This window comes from Rana temporaria, chromosome 2 (assembly GCF_905171775.1).
Source record: "Rana temporaria chromosome 2, aRanTem1.1, whole genome shotgun sequence".
NCBI lineage: Eukaryota > Metazoa > Chordata > Amphibia > Anura > Ranidae > Rana > Rana temporaria.
Window position 1 is genome coordinate 326,780,510 of NC_053490.1, and position 25,593 is coordinate 326,806,102.

Sequence of the window (25,593 nt, forward strand, 5' to 3'; positions counted from 1 at the left end):
TGAGTCTGACCCCCTGGGAAGCCATGAGTCATCAGTGGAGAGGAGTGGCCACACCTCTCCTCAGGAGGTGGTTGAGGAGACGGTGACCAGTGACAATGTGGTTTCCCTCTACTTGGAGGAGTCTCCCCCTTTGGCCGGGACCACTCAGACTTCCACCAGGGGTAGCCCCTCAGGGTCCTCCCCCAACAGGTCTACTCCCTCAAGGGTCTTCCCTTCTAGACGGCCCCAAGCCTCTCCTGGCACCAGGAAGGCTACCAGGAAGACTAGGGGGGTGTCCGAGTTCCTCCCGGAACATCTCAAGAGGGAACAGGCCAGCCAGACCCGCCATCTGGGTGAGGTTGCCGTCCAGATGCGGCGAGTGGCAGACAGCATGGCCTCCTCTGCCGACATTAATGAGAGTGTGCAGGATGTCAACGCCAACTGTGCTGCTGTGGTCACCTGCCTGGGGGATCTGCAGGCCACCACAGCAGGCCTTGTGGAAGAGGTCCACACCCTGGCAGAGGCCGTATGGGAAAACACTGCTGCCATCCAGGCGGAGGGGACCAATGCGGTCCTCACCCGCATCGCCCTGGCGTTGGAGGGCAGGCAGCCAGCCATAGAGAGACCAGGGGATGCTCCTGATTCCCCCCCCCAATGAGGAGCCGGGGCCGTGGCACCAGGCGTGGGCCACGACAGGGCAGATGAGTGGTTTTTTTTTTTGGTTTACTCAGGTTAGGAATTTTTTTGGTTTGTAGACCCAGCACACGGTCAGTAGTGCAGGCTACAGTGTGACTGGTGTGTGAATGTGGGGGGTGACACTCCTGCCAGTAAGGGTTGTCACCCTGGCTCGTCGGGGAGAATTTATCCCTACGGCCATGTGAATGTGGTATGAATGGACAGCGACATAATTGGAGCCTTGGCGTGGCTGCTCCCAAGTCCTGCATGGTGGACTTGGGCTAATCCAATGTGATGTGGATGTGGTGTGTGTGAGCTAGGGACCACAGTGGTGTGCATGCGTGCATTCTCCTTGTGCCATGATGAATGTGTGTGTTTAACATGCAAAGATGCCTACTGTGAGGCATCTCCTGACTGCTGTTTCCTCAGCAGACAGGGTAGCCTCGGTTGGGGGGGGGGCTGTGTGGCTCGGGGGTCAGGTCCTCACGTATGTCAATCTCCAGGCCCTTTCTCACGGCAAAGTTTTGCAGCATGCACCGATGATCTGGCACACAAAGTTCGGGGAATACAACAGGGTCCCCCCGGACTTATCCAGGCATCGGAAACGGGACTTCAGGATGCCAAATGTGCGTTCCACCACTGCACAGGTACGTATTTGTGCAGCATTGTATTTTCTCTCTCCTCTGGTTTGGGGATTCCGGAATGGAGTCATGAGATGGGGCCCAAGTGCATATGCAGAGTCACCTGGAAGGGAAAAGACAGGAGGATGCTAGTCATGCATGTGCCCCCCGTGATGTCTGCATCATGGGGTCGGACAGTCATGCCCGACACCCATGTCACTCATCAACCAGCCAGCTGTTCCCGTACACGTTCTGTTCAGATGTTGCATTGACGGTATATGTAGCTGTCGTGGCTGGCCCCTGGGTGTTTGGCACGGACGTGCCATATGAGGCAATGGGCATCGGCTATCACATGTACGTTGATGGAATGCCAATGCTTACGATTACAGTATATGTGCTCTGTGTCACGGGGGGGCCGTAGTGCCACATGTGTGCAATCAATGGCCCCGACGGTGCGTGGGAATCCGGCAATTCTGAAGAAATCCGCCATTGCCTTCAGCCGCAGATGCTCCTGGGTGGGTCTGATGATGTGATGGGACATGCGTCTGAGGATTGCGGGGACAACCTGGTGCACACATCTGCTCATGGAGGATTGTGCCATCCCAGACACAACTCCACTTGTAAGCTGGAACGAGCCACTGGCAAGGAAATGAAGTGTTGCCAGTACCTTGACCAGTGGCTCCACTGCTTGTGAGTGATCTGTCTGGCTGGTGATGTCATCTTGCAGGGTTGTGGCTATTTCCAGGATGGCATCAGGGCTGAATCTGAAGATGCGATACACCTCAGATTCCCCCATGCCAAAGACGTTTAGGCGCAGTCGGTATATCCTCTCCCGTGCCCTCCTCCTACGCGCCTGTGAAGCCAGTAGTATAGCTATGACCATGGATGCCCCTGGCATGTTGGCATACAGATTGTTGTCCTGCAAGTGTGGATGCTCAGCTTGTCCGTAACGGTGCTGCTGCAGCTGCTCTCCGGCTGACCTGTGCATGTCTGCTGCTGACTTAACCCTGCTTTATTTATGAGGGGTAACTTATTTGAATAGGAAATCAATGGGAGCGCCAGATGCGTTCAGCGTGTACATGCGCCCACGCTACGCCGGCGTAGGAAAGTTATGTCGGTCGGAAGAAGCCTATTTTCAGGCGTATCTAGTTCTGTGGATACGGCGTATACATACACTTATGCCGCGCATCTCGAGATACGCCGGAGTAAGTGCTTTGTGGATCCGGGCCCTAATGTTTGATTTAAAAGTGTTTTCCATATCAATAGACAGTAGTGGCCCAAAAAGTTGGAGAGAAAAGAATGAAAACTGCTGGGGTCAGAATAATTGTCTTTTTATATTTATTTTCAATCAACTTGCAACAGTCATGAGCTGAAAACGGTGTGTGATTTTTGAACCCAAAACTCAAACTGTCCCTTTTTTAAACACAGGACGACATCAGCCTGGACAAGGGTCTGGAAAGTTTCAGGCAGGAGGAGGCCAGGGTGAGTGGCACAGAGGAGGGGGCAGGAGTGAGTGGCACAGAGGCAGGGCCAAGTAGCAGCACAAGGTGCCAGGTGCCTACCATCTGCCTTCCTACAAGAAGGGCCAGGAGGGATATGAGGGTGAGTGAGGCAGCACTGGCCCCGATTAGATAGGCACAGGCCACCCTCCAGCAGCCTACCACCCCTGAAATTTTAGCCACTAGTAATATGTTTGATGAATAAGGGGGTGAGGTGGGTACTTACCGAGGACACGGTCATTTGTAGTCACGGCCATCCTCCCCCACCAGCTTATTCTCAACCTCCTCCACCTTCATCTCCTCCTGGCACGAGTACACCTCCAGAGGCACAGGCTCCAGCCAAGCGGAGAAGAAAGGCTGCAGAGAAAGCAGCAAGGAAGGCTGCAGGGAAGGCTACCAGGAAGACCAGAAAGTGATGGCCTTGCTTCAAGGTGGTCTGACAGAAGGCAGCCTGCTGTAGTACCACAGACTTGGGACATATATCTGACCTGCTGCTGTTCCTGACCTCTGGGAGTCCAGGACCAGATTGTGCTCCCTCAATGTCCCAATTTAAGTGTCCACATTCTTTATCAGAATAAATGGTCATTGTTTATTACAGTTCATACTTAACTATGTGTTTTTAATCAACCCAAAAATGTAGCTTGTGAGTAGGCAGGTGATGTCACAATGTAGAGAATAGGATTTCCTATAATCTGTGCCCAGTCTTGCCACACAGAGTTAATCCAGCACTGAGCAATCCTTTTTATTGTTCAGTGAAATAAAACGGACTTCCCTATAAAAAAAACAAAGTCCGTTCCGCCCCCATGCTTTGAGTGACAGGTTATTTACATATCTCATGCACTAGCCTGCAGACCATGCAGTTTCTGTAAACAGTGCACAATTCACATCACCCTCCCCTCCTCTCCCTTCTAGCTATCCCAGAATTGGCTGCCTTTCCTGTGTTTTGATTAAATGTTTTCAAAATATGAGGGGAGACACAGTTCAATGTCATGATGAAATGCTCCAGTGAACAGCCATCAGAATATACATAGACAAGTGATTAGGGGAGATTTATTTAGTCCGAGCTTGAGTGATCTCATTACGCACAGGACCCTTTTTTTGCTCCACACTAGAATCCCATAGGTGTTCACACCCATACGATTCGATTCATGTCCTAACTGTCAGTTCGCAGTGCGAGCTGTAATGGGGGTTTCATTATTGTATGACACTCCCAAGCAGTTCGCATATGGCAGTGTGAACTGCCGTGCGAGTCGGGTGCGATGTGGGAACCCGCAGTGGATTTGCAGGGTTCCCAAATCGCACCAGTGTGAACCGAGCCTTGGTGGGAGCAGTCAGATGACATTTGTAGGCTGTATGCTGTGAGGCTTGGTTCACACTGGTGCGATTCGGGAACCCTGCGAATCCACTGCGGGTTCCCACATCGCACCCGACTCGCACGGCAGTTCACACTGCCATATGCAAACTGCTGGGGAGTGTCATACAATGGTAATGACACCCCCATTTCAGCATATTTTCGCATATCGCACTGCGAACGCTTTTATGGCTGAAATCGCATCGCACAGACATCGCATGTGATCTGAACAGCAATGCAGTGCAAATCACAGGAATGCGTAGGGTACAGAGGTGGGTAGTAGATGCAGGATGGTGTCAGGATAGTGGACAGTGTCAGATTTTTTTTTATTTTACAATTTAATATTTTTTGTTCCCAAAAGTTTTTTTGGGACTAGTGGATTTTTTTTATTTTTATACATTTTTTTTCAATAACTTTTTTTTTTTACAATTTATTTTTGTACTATTGATGAGAGGGTGGGGTTTTATTTTTTAAATATATTTTTTCACAGTGCTTTTGGGAAAGGGGGTGGGGGATGGGGCAGTGGGGTAGTGGACGGTGTCAGTGGGGTAGTGGACGGTGTCAGTGGGGTAGTGGACGGTGTCAGTGGGGTAGTGGACGGTGTCAGTGGGGTAGTTTTTCGGTGTCAGTGGGGTAGTTTTTCGGTGTCAGTGGGGTAGTTTTTCGGTGTCAGTGGGGTAGTTTTTCGGTGTCAGTGGGGTAGTTTATCGGTGTCAGTGGGGTAGTTTATCGGTGTCAGTGGGGTAGTTTATCGGTGTCAGTGGGGTAGTGGTCGGTTTTTTTTTTTTACACAATTTTTTTTTATCAGCCCTGTTGGGGGTGTTGGTGGCATGTCAGGGGATCTAAACAGAGACCCCTGACATCTCCCATTTGATACAAAGGGACAGAGGACATTCATTACCCAGTCCTTTTTCTGCACTGAAGATGAATGGAGGGAAGACAGCGTCTCCCCTCCATTCATAAACTGAAGCAGAGTAACACACATGTTACTCTGCTCAGTTGTCACAGAGCGATCGGTAACGAACACTCTCTGTGTCCCATTCAGAAAAGAAAGGGGCCGGTAATTGGCCCCTTCCTCCGCTCTCCATCCTGACAGATTCCCCCCTCCCTGCGGCAGAGGAGAGGGAAGCCATCAGCTGCGAGGGAGAGAGGGGGGTGGAAGACACAGCGGGCTGATAAGGAGGGGGCCAGAGAAAAGGAAGGGGGCTCTGGAGGAGGCAGACACGGATGATCTGTGTAGCGGCTGATGAAAACCTTGCATGGGGGATCGCAGCGTCCACAGCTGTCCCGATCATCCCTGACTGTCCCTGGACATACACTTGTGCAGAAGTGACAGGGGCCGTGAGCGCACTTCACAGAATGCGCTCTGTCACTCCTGCACATGCACGCCAGTCTCCTCGTCCTCGCAACGCTGGCTGGCCGTGGGCATGTAGAGGTGGGCGGAGGAGTCCACTGACATCACGACTCCGCCCACCGAGCGCCGAAAAATGAAACGCCCACAGATTCTCCAACTTTGCAGGGCTCCAGGCAGGTAAGGGGGGGGACTTTTTGAATAGCAGGGTACATGCATTCGGCATGTATTGGATCATAGAGTAGAAATGTGCTATTTCTGTAAATTTGCTGTCAGTGGGTTTACATCCACTTTACCTTTAAACAAAATACAAAAGGTCCAATTATAAAAAGGGACAGGTCAGATAACACCAAACAATGTTACAATTGTGGTAACTTGACACAACAAAATAAAAAAAAAAATCAATCATGGAGATGACTAGAAATTAATAATATTTAAAAAATTAAGATCTGTATTTAAAAAAAAAAAAATCTTGCTATATAAATTATTCAAAAATATTCATGAGATCAGCATGAAAATTTTTACAAAAAGTTAGTCAGAACTCTGTGTGAACATCAGCAACAAAAAAAGATCATTATTGTTAATTTTTGTACCATTCTAAAGATGATTTAAATGCGCAGCATTTAAACGATGCAATAATTTTTACAGCGTGACGAATGTGCTATCTCCATTACGAACTCTAATTTTACCGAAGGTGCGCTCCCGTCTCATACTTTATTCTGATCATACAAACGAACGTGTTTCTCGTTGTAAACCAGCCCGACGAGAAAAAAAAAGAGTACTACACTTTTTTCTCGTCGAGATCCACGACAGTTTTCTTGACGAAAAACATACACACGACCGTTTTCCTCGGCAAAAAAGCTCTGCCAGCATTTTTCTTGGTGGATTTTGTCGAGGAAAACGGTCGTGTGTACGAGGCCTCAGGTACATAGAGTGACCAAACTCCTGTCCTCCTTGCCGCCTCAGGTACATAGTGACCAAACTCCTGTCCTCCTTACCGCCTCAGGTACATAGTGACCAAACTCCTGTCCTCCTTACCGCCTCAGGTACATAGTGACCAAACTCCTGTCCTCCTTACCACCTCAGGTACATAGTGACCAAACTCCTGTCCTCCTTACCACCTCAGGTACATAGTGACCAAACTCCTGTCCTCCTTACCACCTCAGGTACATAGTGACCAAACTCCTGTCCTCCTTACCACCTCAGGTACATAGTGACCAAACTCCTGTCCTCCTTACCACCTCAGGTACATAGTGACCAAACTCCTGTCCTCCTTACCGCCTCAGGTACATAGTGACCAAACTCCTGTCCTCCTTACCGCCTCAGGTACATAGTGACCAAACTCCTGTCCTCCTTACCGCCTCAGGTACATAGTGACCAAACTCCTGTCCTCCTTACCGCCTCAGGTACATAGTGACCAAACTCCTGTCCTCCTTACCACCTCAGGTACATAGTGACCAAACTCCTGTCCTCCTTACCGCCTCAGGTACATAGTGACCAAACTCCTGTCCTCCTTACCACCTCAGGTACATAGAGAGATCAAAATTCTGTCCTTCTTACCACCTTGGGTACATAGAGTGACCAAACTCCTGTCCTCCTTACCACCTCAGGTGCATAGAGAGATCAAACTTCTGTCCTCCTTACCACCTCGGGTACATAGTGAATAACTCCTGTCCCCCAGATAAATAGGGTGAACATTATTTGATTCCCCCAACGTGTAAAAATTCTCCTCTCCAGAGAGAGTAACTACGTGTAGCAAGAACTACAAGCCTGAAGCTTTTCCACTAACTGACCACCATACCTCAGTAATCCGCGCCTATAGAGGGCGGCATCTGTTGCGTCAGTGGTATTAATATGCCCATGAAATGCCCGCCAGTCTGTCTCCACCAATCCCGTGCTGCGCTCCTCCCATTCCTCACACAGGCACACCCCAGCCCGTATGAGGTTGGGACTTGGGAAAGGAAACAACAAACATGGCGGAGCACTCCAGCCCCGTCGTCGTAGGCGCTTCTTTTGCCGTTCGGCTTAAAGTTTACCTGCGCCGATACTGGCCCTACGTGTGGCTGTTGCTGCTGCTGGCGGGCCTGCTTCTTCTCTACCATTTCCGAGCGCCGCTCCGCCTGTACGAGACCGTGCTGGCCGGTGAGTGCACAGCCGCTTCATCCAGGCCGTAGGCTCTGCTCTGTTGCCTAGCAACGGGGATTCAGTTGTGCCGGCTGCTGGTTTGCTGAGCAGATGCGATACAAAGCCATCATTGGCAATGCTTGGAGTGTTGTGGCACTATAAGTTGCAGCCTGCCTAGATAGTGTGTCTTCGGGGATACAATATGTAGATAATTCTACTTAGTATAGCGAACACATACATCACATGTGATTCGCACTAGCACTGCTGTGCCAATCACATGCCATGTCTGTGCACTCGCATGGGATTTGCATAAAAAAAGGTGCAGGGGCTTTTTTTTTTCCTGTACTGGGAATCGGATCGCATTGCTGTTTTCATCCATGCGATCTGCTTCCTGTCCAAATCCACAGTTCGCACTGCGATCTGTGAACTGATCTGGGGGGTGTTATTAACATTGTATTGACACCCGCTGTGGTTCGCAGAGGACAGTGTGAATTCCCTGCGGGACAGATGCGATGCGACAACTGGCGCTGGAATCGCACTGGTTCCCGCATCACTATAGTATCGCTATATATCACTAACCCTTAAGGGCCGGTTCACACTGCTGGTTCCCGCATCGCATGTCTCCCAGCGACAGTTCACACTGTCCTATGCAAACTGCTGGGAGTGTCAATTAAAAGTTAATGACACCCCCAAATCAGTTCGCAAATCGCAGTGCGATCTGCAAATTCGGACAGGTCCTGTGCGAGTTTGGTCAGGATGCAATGCAAATTCAGTCATACTGTCTGTATGGCTGAATTTGCATCGCACAGACATTGCATGTGATTTGCACTGCAGTGCTGTGCGAATCAAATGCGATTTCACACCACGCAGCAGTGTGAACCGGCCCTAAGGGTCAGTTCACACTGCTGCTATGTGGGAACTCTGCGAATCCACTGCGGGTCCCCACATCGCATGTCTCCCGGCAGTTCACACTGTCCTATGGGAACTGTTCTGAGTGTCAGTTAAAAGTTAATGACACCCCCAAATCAGTTTGCATATCGCAGTGCGATTTGCAAACTCGGACAGGAGTTGGATCGCATGAGTTTGAACACCCATGCAATCCGATTCTGCTGCAGACTAAAAAAGGGTCCTGCAAATTCAGCCATATGATCTTTATGGCCGAAATCGCATCGCACAGAGATTTTAGACATCACACCAGTGGGAACCGGCCCGTAGTCAGAAAATGAAGTCCTGTTAGATCACTTCAGGCTGGCCCCTTTCACACATGTAGCTATGTGAAACATTAAAAATAAATGTCTAATACTGTCTTCCTACTACCTATGTTTCCCTAAGCCATTGTCGCCTCACCCTGTACCTACCCGTTTCCCACCTTCTCCCCCCTTCTATCTTTTTTCTCTCTTTACTTCTCAGCTTATATTTTAGGAAAGTGGAAATTGAGCCTGGGCAGCCCCCATTTTTATTTTATTTTTCAGTGAATATAACTTATTCACTACTGTGCCAATTAACATAAATGAATACACCACTATGCAATTTTATGTGCCAATACTTACATTTACTTTATATATGTCCTTTATATAACTGTTACACATGGGCTGTGTCCTGTGATTAAAATGTCACTGCTGTAATGATTGGGTTTTGCCCCTTTTTTGGAGTTTAATAAAAACAATATTTGGAGAAAAAAAAATCCAGTAATACACTGTCTCACCCTGCTCTGCGCATGTTCAGTTGCTCTCCATTTTTAGGCACTGCCGAATTTGTAGAGACAGGTCTGCTTAACCAGTTAGCAACCGCCCTATAGACGAAATACGTCTACAAGGCGGTTGCTTAACTCTAGGAGGGCGTCAATGTACGTCCTCCTAGAATCGCGCTTCCGCGCGCCCTGTGGGGCGCGCACACGGGAGTCTCCGTGACCGCCGGGTCCTCCGGACCCGGCTGATCACGGATCACGGTAAATCGCCGCTGATAGCGGCGGTTTACCACGTGATCGCTCCGTCCAATGACGGAGCGATCACTAGTAAACAAACCGGTGTCATGTGATGACGCCGGTTCCTCCCTCTCCTCTCTGTACCGAACGGTACAGTGTGAGAGAGGAGAGGGGAGAGAGCGGAAGCAGCAGCAGCTGCTGCTGCTGCTGCGGGCTGGATCTGTGACACATGCAGTCACAGATCCAGCCATCGATCCCTCCCTGTGCAATACTCTGCAGTACCAGCCATAATCTGCAATGCCCCCAAACTCTGCAATGCCCCCACACTCTGCAATGCCCCCACACTCTGCAATACCCCAAAATACTCTGCAATGCCCCCACACTCTGCAATGCCCCCACACTGTGCAATACCCCAAAATACTCTGCAATGCCCGCAATACTCCGCAATGCCCCGCAATACTCCGCAATGCCCCGCAATACTCCGCAATGCCCCACAATACCCCGCAATACTCCGCAATACCCCACAATACTCCGCAATACCCCACAATACTCCGCAATACCCTGCAATGTCGTCTATGGGGATTTTTAAGTAGCGAAGTTTGGCGCCATTCCACGAGCGTGTGCAATTTTGAAGGGTGACATGTTGGGTATCTATTTACTCGGCGTAACTTCATCTTTCACATTTATGCAAAAGAATGAAGAAAAAATACAACATTTGCCAAATTTTATAACAGAAACAAAGAAAAATTTTTTATTTTATAGCGCAAAAAATAAAAAACCCAACGGTGATTAAATACCACCAAAAAAAAGCTCTATTTGTGTGAAAAAAAGGACGAAAATTTCATTTGGGTACAGTGTTGTATGACTGAGTAATTGTCATTCAAATTGTGAGAGCACCGAAAGCTGAAAATTGGTCTGGTTATTAAAGTGGAGTTCCACCCATTTTTTTATGTTTGTCTGTGCTGCATGCTCTAATCTCATAGTGTTCAGAATGGACAATTTTTATTTAATTTGTTGCTTGTAAATACCTTTATTTTGTAGTCCTTCATTACTTCCTCCTCCTTATTTGCCTAGGCTATTTGCAAGGGTTTCTGGGATAGGCATCATGTTTCCCAGTAGTCCTTGCAAACCTGACTGAAACCTATTACATTGCTTGTGCACTGAGCATGTGCGAGATATGCAAAGCTGAAATCCAGGAAGTCATACAGTCTGGCTTCATGATGCCCACACTTAAGATGGCCACGGTCTATTTCTAGATTATAAACTATTTAAATGCTGTAACAACCTAACAAAACAGACCTTAGTTTACAGACTAACTTTACTAGAATACATTAAGCTTGTGTATTACAGGGGTATTTATATTTAAAAAGTGAAATTGTGGGTGGAACTCCCCTTTAAGGGGGTTTACGTGCCTAGTGGTCAAGTGGTTAAAGCGGAATCAAAACCTCCTATCCTTCACAGCCAAGGAAGCTACTCCTGTTTGATCTGCAACTGTCATGGTGCTGCACATATGATCAGTTATGACACCAGCCATTTGATTGTTTTACAGTTTGGTTGTGGTTCGCAATCCCAGCATTCCAGAAATGTATCTTTTTTTTTTTTTTTAAACCGTTAAGCAGGCCATACACGGTCGAATTCCGAACAAATTTTCTTTTCAAAATCAGAAAGTTCGTTTTTTTTGTGATCCGATGATTCCAACATTGATTTTCGAAATTCGGCCGACCAAACCTTCATGTTGCTACAGAAAAGAATTTTCGTTGCCGGGAATCTTCTTTTTTCTCCGGGAATTTTCTTTTCTTACACATGCGCTTTTTTTTTCCTATTACATTTCTTGCGCGCTTCTCCCATCATTGATTAGAAAATTGTTCGGTTTTCAATAAATTTCCAACATGTCCGATTCCTCAAATTTGATTGCCGCACGAAAATCGGCTGTTGCTGCAGCACACTAACGTTGCAAAATTCGTACGAAAATTCTTTGATACGATTTTTGAAAGAAAATTCTTTCGGATTCAAACCGTGTATGGCCGGCTTTAAAGGGGTTGTAAAGGTAATTTTTTTCCCTCCGAAATAGCTTCCTTTACCTTAGTGCAGTCCTCCTTCACTTACCTCATCCTTCGATTTTGCTTTTAAATGTCCTTATTTCTTCTGAGAAATCCTCACTTCCTGTTCTTCTGTCTGTAACTCTACATTGTAATGCAAGGCTTTCTCCCTGGGGTGGAGAAAGCCTCTTGAGGAGGGAGGGGGCGAGCAGCCAAGTCAGGACACTCTCTACTTTGCAGATAGAGAAACGAGCTGTGTGTTAGTGGGCGTCCTGACACTCCTGCTCGCCCCCTCAAGAGGCTTTCTCCATACCTGGGGAGAAAGCCTTGCATTACTGTGTGTAGTTACAGACAGAAGAACAGGAAGTGAGCATTTCTCAGAAGAAATAAGGACATTTAAAAGCAAAATGGAAGGATGAGGTAAGCGAAGGAGGACTGCACTAAGGTAAAGGAAGCTATTTAGGGAATACATTTTTTTACCTTTTTCCACCCCTTTAAATTTATAAATTTAGTTCCTTTATGATTTACTACGGTTGAGGGGCTCTGGGCAAATTGGCAGTCTCCAGCAGGAAGAAACAGGAGCAATGTTTACAGCACAAACACATTTTGGTGGCATGATTATTAACCGCTTCAGCCCCGGAAGATTTTACCCCCTTCCTGACCAGAGCATTTTTTACAATTTGGCACTGCGTCACTTTAACTGACAATTACGCGGTCATGCGATACTGTACCCAAACACAATTCATTTTTTCCCACAAATAGAGCTTTATTTTGGTGGTAAATGATCACTTCTGCGGTTTTAATTTTTTGCGCTATAAACAAGAAAAGTGCGACAATTTTGAAGAAATTTTTTTTTACTTAATTTATTCATCAGTTTAAGCCAATAGGTATTCTTCTACATATTTTTGGTGAAAAAATCGCAATAAGCGTACATTGATTGGTTTGCACAAAAGTTATAGCGTCTATATAATAGGGGATAGATTTTATGGCATTATTTTATTTATCTTTCACTCGTAATGGCGGGGATCTGCAGGTTTTTCATTTTATTTTATTGGGACTGCGACATTGCGGCGGATCAGACACTTTTGACAAGTTTTTGGGACCATTGACATTTATACAGCGATCAGAGCTATAAAAATGCACTGATTACTGTGTAAATGTTACTGGCAAGGAAGGAGTTAACAGTAGGGGACAGTCAAGGGGTTAAATGTGTTCCCTCCTTAGTGTTTCTAACTGTAGGGGATAGGACTGACTGGGGAAGGAGACATATCACTGTTCCTACTCAAAAGGAACAAACAATATGTCTCCTCTCCCCTGACTGGACAGTGATTTTTGCCTTTACAAACACAAATCCCCGTACTGTAGCTCGGCGGCAATCGCTCCCACCGGCCACGCGCATCATGACCCCCACCGTGCAGCAGGCGTGCCCCCTAGCGGCTTCTAAAGGGTATGACGTACCCATACGAGATTTCGCACAGCGGTGCCATTCTGCCGCAGTACAGTATATAGACGTGAGCCGGTCGGGAACTGGTTAATGTAGAATGAATGTTCCTTGCTAAAGAACATTATTTTTTTATCAAGTTGTTATGGGTAAAGTTCCCGCTTTAAGGCCCCTTTTCACATGGGACGGATTCTGCCAGTTCAGCAACTGATTGACTAAAAACAGAAAGATAGCAATCTGAGCAGATGTCAGTGGGTATAACACATGTTCCATGGAAGATAATGGAAGGTCCGATCGGGTCCACCTAGGAAACTGACAGGTGGACCCCATGGGTCCATCTGTGTGAAAGGAGCCTTAAGAGGATCTTCAGTCTTAACAATGAAAATTAAAAGGCAGGTACTGTAGCTTCTGACTTTAATAAAAGTACACTTACCTGTCCAGGGATCCAGCACTGTCCTCACCTGGGCTGGTTATTGCTGGTCTTGAGGTCCCTGGTGCAGGCATGTTTACTATGGCAAGCTGGCTATGATGCCTGGCGGCCAGCTTTATAGCCAGCTTCCCACTGTGTCTCAGAAGGTTTCAGGCAGGTAGGGGTGGGGGGAAAACGTGTGTCCAATCACCTAGAGGGCCAGATCGGAAGTGGGAGAGGGTACCCGCTAAAACTAGGTACCAACCCCCCCCCCCCCCAAAAAAAAAATCTCCAAAAGTGAGAGAACAGGGGGGAAGGAGGTGTTAAGATGGAACTACCCTTTTAGAGTGAAGTTCCACTTTAACAATTTATTTTGTGGTAATGCTAGTTATCTGTCGCCTAGTGGTGCTGAAAGCCCAGTCTAGGGGTAATGGAGAAGCAGTTTTACTCACCCAAGCCTCTGCTCCCCACTAGATGTGGCACACCCCCATTCTTCAGTGGTGGACTGTTCCCCTGCATTTTTGATGTTGAATGCATGGTTAGGGGCCCTGTATCACTCTTGACGATGCCAGGGGCATCTGACCACCAGAGCATAGGGGTGGAGAGGCTGCAAAGGCCAGTCTTGTAGCACGAATAAACAATTGGGAGCAGAGGATCGGGTAGATAAAAAAAAAAATAATTGTGGTCCCCTGGACGTGAACATGAATTTAAAAGATAAGTCTACATTCACACCGCCAATAAAGTGCATCCAGAACGATTACTGTACAGAGAGTAGCACATAGCTGCATCCACTGGCGACCTGTCATTATAGTGAATAGGGCCGGCTGCAGCAGGAATCTCTGATTCCTGCTGCTATTATTCGCAGCGGGCCAAATCACCAGTGTGAATGTAGCCCAAGGCAGCCCATATATCCGGCCCTTGGGGCGCTATTCCTCCCACTGATTTGAGACACTGGGCTGGATTCAAGAAGCAATTGCGCCTCTGTAACCATAGTTACACAGCGCAATTGCTTACTTGCCCCGGCGTAACGAATGCTCCTGATTCAGGAACCTCGTTACGCCCGCATATCTTAGGCTGCATTCTTTCGATGGCCGCTAGGTGGCGTTCCCGTTGTGCTCAGCGTATAGTATGCAAATTGCATACTAACGCCAATTCACAACGTTACGCGAGCCCTGCGTACGCAGTTTACGTTGTTTCCGTACGGCGGTTTTCGCGTAAAAGGCTGCCCCTGCTATTAGCAGGAGCAGCCAATGTTACGTATACCCGTCGTTCCCGCGTTGCGAAATTTCAAATTTACGTAGTTTGTGTAAGTGATTCGTGAATGGCGCTGGACGCCGTTCACGTTCAATTTGAAGCAAATGACGTCCTTGCGACGTCATTTGCTGCAATGCACGTCGGGAAAGTTTCCCGACGGAGCATGCGCTCTACGATCGGCGCGGGAACGCGCCTAATTTAAATGATTCCCGCCCCCTACGGGATCATTTAAATTGCACGCACTTACGCCGGGCATTTTGCCGGCGTGCCCACGCAATTTATGGAGCTACTGCTCCGTGAATCAAGGGCAGCGCAGTAAATTTGCGGGGGCGCAGGGCAAAAACTTTGCCCTGCGCCTCCGTAAAGAAAGCGCAAATCTACCTGAATCCAGCCCACTATTCCTAACACTGACACCAGTGGGGTATCCCCCTACTGACACCAACGATGGCGCACTATTCTTCAGAATAAAATCAACGATGGGGCAGTATTTCATCCACTGAAACCAATGGTGGGACACTATTCTTCCAGCCCATAGCAATAAAGGAGCACTGTTCCTTCTCCTAATGACCACAGGTCCTAAGCAAATGAGCACCACACCTGAGGCATTGTTTACTTACCCTGATGCCAGGCCTGAGACATATTCTACCCCCACTGGCCACAATCCGGCCCCCAAGTCTGAAGGACAGTAAACTGACTGTTTGTTGGGAAAGCTTGGGGACCCCTGCTTTACGTGATTGGACTGCGGTGCCCTCTTTCAAAGGGACAGGATTAATAGAATAGGTAACAGTCTTTATATAGAAAGTGAATATGAAATTTGATCTTACCAATTAGAGAACTTACCCTGTGATAATACTGCTACTTATAAAATTTGTGGGCACATAAATCCTCTGCAGCATTAGCAACACAGTGCACATGCTCTCCTTGTATAATGGTTCTAGCTGCTGCTCCTGACAACTACACCTGCTCTGCATGGCCTGGGCAAACGGGCATGAAAAAGCTGAAGTGAAGTCACCGGGTTGTGTGGCCCCCTATTACTTAGCCCAGCCAGCTATGGCTTCGCCCATTGCAATCATGTCACCTGAAAGATAAAAATGTAAAACAGGTATTTATGTTTTTCCTAAAGTGTAGCTATAAAAAATTGCTGTTGTGTGCCCTATTCAAAAAAAATATAAAAACAATCTGTACCTTACCCGCCTAGTGCTTAGACACACAAGTATTTTCTGATTCAAGTGGAAAATACTGCGTGAAAGTTGAAAAAACAACTTGTGTAAAAACATTTATCAATAGACCCCTAAAATTATATACTGTCTGCCATTTATTGTTTATGCTCCTCTCTTGTCTCAGTGATGTCATCACATGGATCCTAAATCGTCTTTCTTCAACAGCAGTTCATACATCAATGGGCCATGATGTATGTGCATCTTGCAAAGCAAAATCTAAATCTTTGATTCCTAGCCTCCTGTGCTGGCTGTAGGGAGATAGGAGGCATTCCTTTGGGAGGGCTCGTGGGTGTTGATAGGGGAGCAGAGAACTCCCCATCCTTGTCAATATGTACTGACATGTACTTTGCCATTCTGCATACTGTAGAAAACTAAACAGCTGGGCTCTTTTGTTTTGCAAATGTATTTGATAAGCCAGCACATTCAAAACAAAAAAGGCTCTGCTGTTTACTATCCTTCATACAGCTGTATGAAGGGATGGGTAGCTGGAAAGTCATGGGAAAGTCTGACTAGGCTTTACATCTGTCTATATCTGGGCTGCTTACATTGTGGAGTTGGAAGACAGGAGAGTACAAATTCTGGTGCAGTTGTGCATGGTAGCCAATGAGCTTCTAACTTCAGCTTGTTTAAAGCGGGGGTTCACCTAAAAAAAAAATGTTTAACATTACATTCAGCCGAGTTGTCAGAATGACAATCGGCTGTTTTTTTTTTATTTTATCCCCGTACATACCATATTTTCACCGCCGTTTCCGGGTATGTCTTCTGCGGGACTGGGCGTTCCTAATTGATTGACAGGCTTCCGACCGTTGCATACTGTGCGTCACGAGTTGCCGAAAGAAACCGAACGTCGGTGCGCAGGCGCCATATAGAGCCGACTCGCAGTCCGGCTTCTTTCGGCAACTCGTGACGCGCTGTATGCGACGGTCGGAAGCCTGTCAATCAATTAGGAACGCCCAGTCCCGCAGAAGACATACCCGGAAGCGGCGGTGAAAATACGGTATGTACGGGGATAAAATAAATCTTTGACAAAAAAACCTGGAAGCTAATTGGTTTCTATGCAGAACTGCAGCAGATTTTGCACTTTCCAGTTTTAGTAAATCAACCCCATTAATCAATACAGCTAGTAAAGAAAGCCTACACTTTTTTTGAAAAAAAAAAAGCCCATATAGTTGATGATTTACACCTCCCTATTTGTATCCTGAACTTCAGGCAATTAAGGCCCAGACGCACGATCGGATATTCCGACAACAATTGTCCCATGGACGTGCTTTGTCGGATAATCCGTCCGTCTGTATGCTCCATCGGACAATTGTTGTCGGAATTTCTGACAACAAATGTTAGATGGTCATGCTCTCAAATTGTCCGATAACAAATGCGTTCTGTCGGATTATCCCTTAGTGTGTACACAAGTCCGTCGGACTAAAATCCAAAGTACAAACATGCATGCTCCGAACCAATGCTAAACATCAGACATTATTAGCAGAAGTTGCCCAAAGGATGGCGCTAAAGAGCTGAAAAACGTCGTTTCTTGTTTTTTGGCTGAAAAAGTTCTGCCGTCTGTATGCAGAACAAAGTTCACGGCCAACGCCCTTCGGACAAAATTCCACGGATTTGTCCGATGGAAGTCCGATCGTGTGTTCGAGGCTTTAGGAGCTGCAGGCCATATCTGCAGTGCTGATTGCCCATAGGTTTGGTAGTAAGGTGTAGAGATGGGCTTGGGCGTGTTCGAAATCCCACATGCCTGATCCCCCCAGTAAGCTAAAACTGCCCGGGCTAATTACAGGCAGTGAGACATTTCCTGATATGTGCTGCTGCGAACTGGAAATGTCTCGCTGCCTGTGATTAATCGTGTGTAGGGTCAGCTTCCTGGCGGGATCGAGCATGTGGGATTTCGAACACGCCCGAGCCCATCTCTAGTAAGGTGTCTTAAAACACGCCTAATCTGCTCTGCAAAGAAATAAAGTAGAATTCCAGGGACCACCTAACATCTGTTGTCAGGACTTCCTCCTTTTACCTGCAGCCACAGCTGTCTGACACAGGGGAGCCGGTGATCTGACGATATGGTTCCGGCTATCGAGGTGGTTCCTGTAGGGACTGCGCAGGCACAATCCTTGCTGACGGAAATCTCTGGCCGGCATCCAGGGCGACGTGGAATTTGAGGAAAGTGGCCAGTCGGCCTCATGTGCTCGCTTCGCTCGCTCTGCCTCCTGGCTCTTTTTTTTAACATCCTCCAATCCACGGGGATGTTAAGGAATGAGCTTGGATGCCGGCCGAGGTTCAGAAAATTTTCGTCGGCAAGGATTGCGCCTGCGCAGTCCTTACAGGAACCATCTCGATAGGGGAACCTTAACGACAAGTCACCGGATCAGGTGACTGGACCAGGGCAGCCTGAAAATAGGTAAGTATACAGATCTTTCTTATACAGGTTTTTTTTGCGGAAAAACGCAGGCACAGCAGCCCATTCATTTCAATAGGCTGCTATGCCCATACAAATGCGGCACGCACAAAATGCATGGATGTGAACCTAGCGATAAAGTGTCTGCAGCACCAATTCTGCTGTAAGGATAGAGACTTTAAAGTGGTTGTAAACCCCCAAATGTCACTTTTACCTATAGATAAGCCTATAATAAGGCTTTGCTATAGGCAGTGGAAATATCTCCTAAACTTACGCTGTTTAGAAGATATTTACCTTGTAGTGCGCGGATTATGTAATTGGCACATGCGCTATAAACGGACCTCTGTGACGTTTTCTTCACTTGCAAGTGCCGTGATTGACGTCTCCCAAGCGCATGCTCGGGAGTGACATCACGCGGCTCCGGCCTCCAGAGGGGACAGCGCAGGCTTCGTTTGCAGGTAAGTGCCACACAATGGGCTAGTATGCGATGCACACTAGCCTATTATGCTTTTACAGCTGCCCCCTGTGTATAACACGTAGCCACAGTTTACCCTCTATTTTCAGGGTAAAAAAGTGAGTGTTATACGCCATTAAATACAGTATATTACTCAGTTTTACACAAAGATGGTACCATCTACTGCAGGGGTGCCCAATCTTTTGAAGAGTGAGGGCCTCTTAAGCAACTTGGTAACCAGTCGCGGGCCACAGTGAGCGGGCGGATGACAGGTCAAGGCTACTCTATAGGCCCTCCGGTCTGCCCAGATGGAAGGGGATGACTTCCTTTTTGTTTTTCAGATTGTAGGTAGGTGGGCACAAACGGACATCTGTCGCTCTATAGAGGGGAATTGAGGGTCCCATTTGGTCAGGCTGATCGTGTAAGAAGGGTCTAAGACTGCTTTCACACTGATGTGCTGCGGTTTACCCACACCGCAGGTGTAGCGTAGTGCACCTGTGTCTATCCTACGGGTTAGCTGAATTTTGCCATAGACTCCCCCTGTGGTAAAATTTGGCGCTGTAGAGGACGCATCGGCTTATGGGGCTCTGCTCTGCAGCCGCTTTCTTCCTCTACCACCAGCTTCATTCACATTGATGCTGCGGTATGGCGAGTCGGCAACCTGCGATCTGGGCTTGCTAACCCGCCATTTTAGAGCAGGAGGTCACGGGCAACATCAGAGGGCTCCGCGGGCCACATGTGGCCCCCAAGCCACTGGTTGGCCACCCCTGATCTACTGAATGATTTCTGCGTAAATGTTTGTATACTGTAAAATGTTAAAATATACCGGTAACTAAGGTAAAACTTTTTTTTTGGATAGAATAGAGTGGGATTAGAACAGGTTTTTATTGCTCTCTGTGTCTCCTTTAGAGCAATTCACCCTCTCTATTTGTCCTGTTTACTGTTATCACTGAAAGTGGGAAAAAAAATTGAAAGTTTGGGTAGGGGACGGGGGAAAGGGGACGCTAATTCTGGTGTCAATTAAGGATTCCCTCACCTTAGGGGAATTATTTTGTGCTTCTGTTTTGACTATGGCACAGAAAGTGAAGGGAAATCTCCCCAATGGGGCAAAAAGAAAAAAAAATTGACAGGGGGTTATAACCGTGCCTTACTTCCTATACAAAAAAGTTTGCTTTTAGTTCTATTCTCGCAAAATTGCACACGTTCCTGATGCAAAGGCAAACTCGCTGCTCTTTAGCAGACATGCAGGGGCGCAGATAATTTTTAATGGCACCCCTATGCGTCGGCAAAACAATTATAGTTATTAATAATCGTATATTTTAAATTGCATAAAAAATAAAGCACAAATTGCAGTAACTCATACTAACCTGTTTTTATTTTACATTTGACAGACAAGAACAAGATATAATTCTTATTGAATGTAATCTGTACTGTAAATAAAGTAAATGTTGACATTTTTTTATTTTATTAATATTTTACGTTTTTGTTATGTTCCCAAGGCTCCATTCACAGCTATGCAGATGCAACAGTGCATGCATGCTTTGGTGAATCAGGTTTAGCACAGCCCATTCGTTTTGATAAGCTGCCCTTCTTGTGAAGATCAGTAATTGGCTTTCTTTTTTTCCCTCACGCTAACAGCGTGAGGGTAAAGAAAGCCAATTACCGGCTTCTGACAAAGGGACATTGGTCCCGAACAGGGAGAGGCACTGCTGCTATCCAGTGTCCTCCAGTGCCACCTACAGGTGCCTACCAGATCTGCGATTTTTTTTTTTTGTCAGGCCTGCGATATTGCGGCGGACGTATCAGACACTTTTGACACAATTTTTGGACCATTCACATTTATACAGCGTCCAGTGCTATAAAAATGCACTAATTACTGTATAAATGTGACTGGCAGTGAATGGTTTAACACTAGGGGGTGAGGAAGGGGTTAAATATGTATCCTGGGTGTGCTCTAACTGTGTGGGCGGAGGGGACTGACTGGGGGAGGTGACCGACGCTGTATCCCTATGTACAAGGGACACAGATCGGTCTCCTCTCTCCCTGACAAGACGTGGAGCTCTGTGTTTACACACAGAGCTCCACGTCCCTGCTGTCACGCCGATCGCGGGTATCTGGCGGACATCGCGGCCGCCAGGCACACGCATCGGCTTCCCAGCAATGCGCCCGGCACAGTGTTTCCCCGCTGCGCGCCCCCAGCGGCGCGCACGGGGAATGTAAACAAGAGGACGTCCAAAGACGTCCACTCGGCACTTTCTTCCATAGCGCGGATCCCAAGTGGTTAAAGAACATATTAACAACATTAGACAGTAGAGAAAGCCAGACAAAGAGCCTCTTCCTTCTTTCCTCTGTCAAAAGTAGCAAAAAATTATTTGGCTGGAGTTGCACTTTAGCCTAGGTTCACATTGATGCGATTTTGCAATGGCACCGTACGAATCGGGGCGACGATGCAATTGCAGCGCCGCACTGATTCCCAAAAGTTGTTTCTGTTCTACTTTTGGCGACTTTGGGTGTGATTTAAATAGATATCTGTGCAGGAACCTACACAGATGTCTCTGAAATCGCTCCAGAAGTCGGTGTGTCATGTGGGAATGAAATTTGTGCGAGTTCAGCTGGACTCACTTGATTTCTAACCCGCTGTCAGTGTGAACTTGGGCTAAATGCTACATTACAAGTAGCAATTCCAAAAGTGAAGGTTAGTGAGCCACTTTCCCAAACTAAGATTTTACTACAGTTTCACTTTAAATGAAATTCAGATTCTGTTTTATCAGGCACTTGTGATTCAATTGTGCAAACCTGTCGGGGTAAGTACCGGTTCACACTACCGTGACTTGAGATCAGACTTGTGTCGCCCCAAGTCGCGCTACATGAGAAATTCAATTGAAGTGAATGAGAGCCGTCTAAATGTACACTACTGAAGTCCCTGCGACTTCAGAAAAGGTTCCTGTAGTACTTCAAGGCGACTTCTAGGCAACTTGTACCCATAGATTTCAATGGAAAAAAGTCGGATCACATCTTAACTGAAGCAACTTTACAGGAAAAGAAAATAAATTACTCGGGCAAACCCCTCCCTCCCACAGAGCTGATTATTCTGTGATTGACCACAGCCAAAGTCGCCTGTCCTGGAGGCAACTTCAAGTCACGTTGTTGATCCAAGTCACGCTGAAGTTGCCTTGCAAAGTCGCGCTGTAAGTCAGGTTGCTCCTGTGTGAACCGGCACTTACTGAATTATGTGTTTAATTTTTGCTCTATGCAGCTATATTATTATTATTATACACAATTTATATAGTGCCAACAGTTTACGTAGCGCTTTACAATGTAGAGGGGGCAGCACAATTGCAGGACAGTTCAATAGTACAGGAGAGCCCTGCTCGTAGAGCTTACATTCTAAAGGGAGGGGGAGGTGGTACAAAAGGTAATGGCTGCAGGGAATGGTTTGATGGGGGATATCACTTGGGTTCTACGGTAAACCAAAATCAACAATCGTATTTTCTTTCCAATGAAGCTCACACTAAAATAAACTACTGTGTTCATAAGTGGAAGGTTTTGAGCTTGGTACTTAGCTGGGGCTGTGCTGCAAAACTAGGAACGCTACTCATTGTTCAATGAACTGAAGTGTTTAAAGCCCATTAAAAGATAAAATAGCCAAACCCAGTTTTACTGCAATATTTCCCTTCAATTCAGAGACTTCCCTAGTGGTTCCTTTTTTTTTTTGCATCGTTCAACCCGTTTACATCCAGCTAACTCTGGGTCCGATCTGATCTGGAATAAAGAAAACAAGGGGATCTGTACCTCTCCAGCTGGCTGGATTGGAGTGCAGCCAGGTGTACATGAACCGCCAGTCTGGTTACATCTGGCCGCCCATAAAGCAGAGCGGGATGTGTCCGTGTCTGCTCTGCATAAGCAGAGCGGGCACAGACCTGTAATCCACCCGCTCGGCTCAACTCAGCAGGGGATCAAGGGACAGATCCTCTCCTGAGCATAAACTGATCCGGATCATGTGAAAGGGGCCTAAGCCTGTTACTGCACAGTGAAAGAAAAGGCAGCACAGTGATGACCTCATCTTTCTGTCACTGCGATTTCTCTTCCTATCAACATTTTTCTTATCAGAATATGCACTGATTGGCTCCTTGTACTGTATCTTCCTTTGACACCTCAGCGATAATTTGTAACTTTTTTAAAGTTTAAAAGGTTACATTCAAGTCACACCCATCCAAAGTTGCACCAAAGTTACACTCTAAAGTCTGCAACTTTGAAGTCGTACAAGTGTGAATGGAGCCTAATACTAGGCTCCGAGGATCCACTTGATGCACTGTCCACAAATATACTTGGTGGTTGATTTACTAAGACTAAACTGTGCAAAATCTGGTGCAGCTGTGTTTGGTAGCCAATCAGCTTCCAACTTCAACTCGTTCAATTAAGCTCTGACAAAAATAAAGCCTGGACGGTCTAGGATAACATCAGAGTCGGCGGCTTTTGGAAGCTCTTGATTGGCTGTCAAAAGTCTAACACTGCATGTTATTAACAGTGAGAAGTAAAACCTGAATATTCTTGCACTCACGATACATGAGAATGTGCTCAAGTAAATGATGAGAGGAAATGTATATGGGGAGGAGAAGGAAGAGAAAAAAAGGGGGGGGGGGGGTGAGGTGTAGGGGATGACGGGAGTCTCTGGTGGCTTAAGTAATAGCAACTGTGTCTGAGTCCACTGGTGGCATAGATGCAACAGGTGTGTCATCAGTCCTTATGGACTCTCTATAGTGTGTCCAACAGGCCCAAGTGTGTCGGAATTTAATGTGGGCGTCTTTAGCCTGATGAATGATCCTTTCCATTTCCTCTATTTTGTCAACCCGGGAATGCCATTCTTTCATAGTGGGGGGAAGAGCGCTCTTCCAGCGTATGGGTATGCATTGGGTGGCCGCGTTGATGAGGTGTAGCGTAAGGGATTTACGATAAGTCGATCTTGGTAAGGATGTATGGTGTAATAAATTTTGCCCTGGGGTAAAATCGGGGGCATAAGTGGTAATATGAACAATAAGATCATGCACCCCTTACCAGAATGTTTGTATCAGTGGACAATGCCACCATATATGGAGGAGTGAGCCCGTAGCCGAGTTACATCTCCAGCAGGTTGGGGGGACGCTAGGGAAGATTTTGTGAAGCTTGTCTGCTGTTCGGTACCCTCTAGAGCAGGCAAGGGCAAACTCGGCCCTCCAGCTGTTTTGAAACTACAAGTCCCATGAGATATTGCAAAACCCTGACAATCACAGGCATGACTCCTAGAGGCAGAGGCATGATGGGATTTGCAGTTTCACCACAGCTGGAGGGCCGAGATTGCCCACCCCTGCTCTAGAGCATAGGTGGCAAACACAAGGCCCTCGGGCCGAATCCGGCCCTCCAGGCCATTTCATGTGGCCCTCGCACCTCTCCTGCAGCTGCAGCCCGCCTCAAGACCCTTACTTTCTGCTTTTAAGCAATGCATACAGCTTCTTCCCAGCAGCAGCATAAGGAAAGGGGGTGCACTGTGATGTAAGGGAGTGTGAGGAACTCACCTTCTGATGGTGGGGTGGCTCTTGACACCTAATGTAAAGGGGAGGGGATGCGCTGGACATCTAATCTTACAGATACAACCGGCCCTTTTGAGGGCAATCATAATGCTGATGTGGCCCACAATGAAATTGAGTTTGACACCCCTGGTCTAGAGTATAGTTTGAATCTATTCTCCTGAGCTGAGACATTGATGGACCCTTTGTGCGTGTATTCCCATACGCGATCCCATTCGTCTTTGGATAGAGTCACTGATAAATCCATTTCCCATAGACGATTAATTCTAGTGTTGGGGATGGTTTTAGATAGTAGTAGAGAATACAATGATGAGATTAGATGGTTCTGGGGTTCAGTTTCGTTACATATATATGTTCAAAGGGAGTAAGGTCCCTGTACCAGTGTGAGAGTAGTGGGGTACTGTGGAAAAAGTGTCTGAGTTGCAGATTTTTCACTCTCCTGTTTTAGTAAATCAACCCCTTCCAGACTTTTAACAGATTTGTTATTCGAATGTAAAATCTGTAATTGTTACTAACTAAATTGCTATGTATTGTTATTCAACACTCCATTATATAATGCTTTTAAATGTGTCTTGTGTTTCTGTTATAGCGTCTGCTTTTATCAGTACACTGACTCCAAAGTTCTATGTTGCACTTACTGGCACATCATCTCTGATATCTGGACTAATACTGGTATGTATAGTAAGTTATTGTGTACAATATGGCCTGAGTTTAAAGTCATACACTTGTAGATGTTGTATAAAAATATAGTCCAATGAATATCCAAACAAATGAAGAAAGAAAATCAAGAAAAAAACGATATTCAACTTGAATCCACTTCAACCACAACTGTGACATGTTAAACGGAACGTGAATCCACCACCATTGTAGATAAGCCTCTCACCTCACTGCCATGATGCCTGCATTACCAGTAGGTCTTACAATGCATTTTCCGATCTCTGGGGATGAAGAAAACAGGCATAGGTACTAGGTCTGTGTGTTTTTACTTCCTGCATGCATGCTGTGGGAATTCTAAATCCATCAACCCATCCATCCATCCATCCAAATAAGAGGTATTGGAGACAGTGGCTGTTTTCCAGAGAGGGGAAAATGCATGGTGAGACCTACTGGTAATGCAGGCATCATGGCAGTGAGGTTAGAGGCTCATCTATAATGGTGGTGGATTTACGTTCCGTATAACATGTCACAGTGGTGATTGAAGTGGATTCAAGTTGGATATTGTTTTTTTTATATGTTTGGATATTCATTGGACTATATTTGTATCCAATATTTATTGCACATATTTTTGTGTTTG

At 46.7% G+C, this 25,593-nt stretch overlaps 1 protein-coding gene across 2 annotated transcripts in view; it reads left to right on the top strand.

Annotated features, from left to right (window-relative positions):
* The first annotated feature begins 7,410 nt into the window (after window positions 1–7,410).
* Window positions 7,411–25,593, top strand: part of LOC120927054 (suppressor of tumorigenicity 7 protein homolog) — a 241,553-nt gene continuing 223,370 nt past the window's right edge. For both annotated transcript variants that reach the window (XM_040337485.1, XM_040337486.1), the window contains exons 1-2: window positions 7,411–7,617; window positions 24,889–24,971. In XM_040337485.1, the coding sequence (XP_040193419.1) occupies window positions 7,449–7,617; window positions 24,889–24,971 (252 nt within the window). In that variant the 5' untranslated portion in view covers window positions 7,411–7,448. The remainder of the gene's footprint in view (window positions 7,618–24,888; window positions 24,972–25,593) is intronic.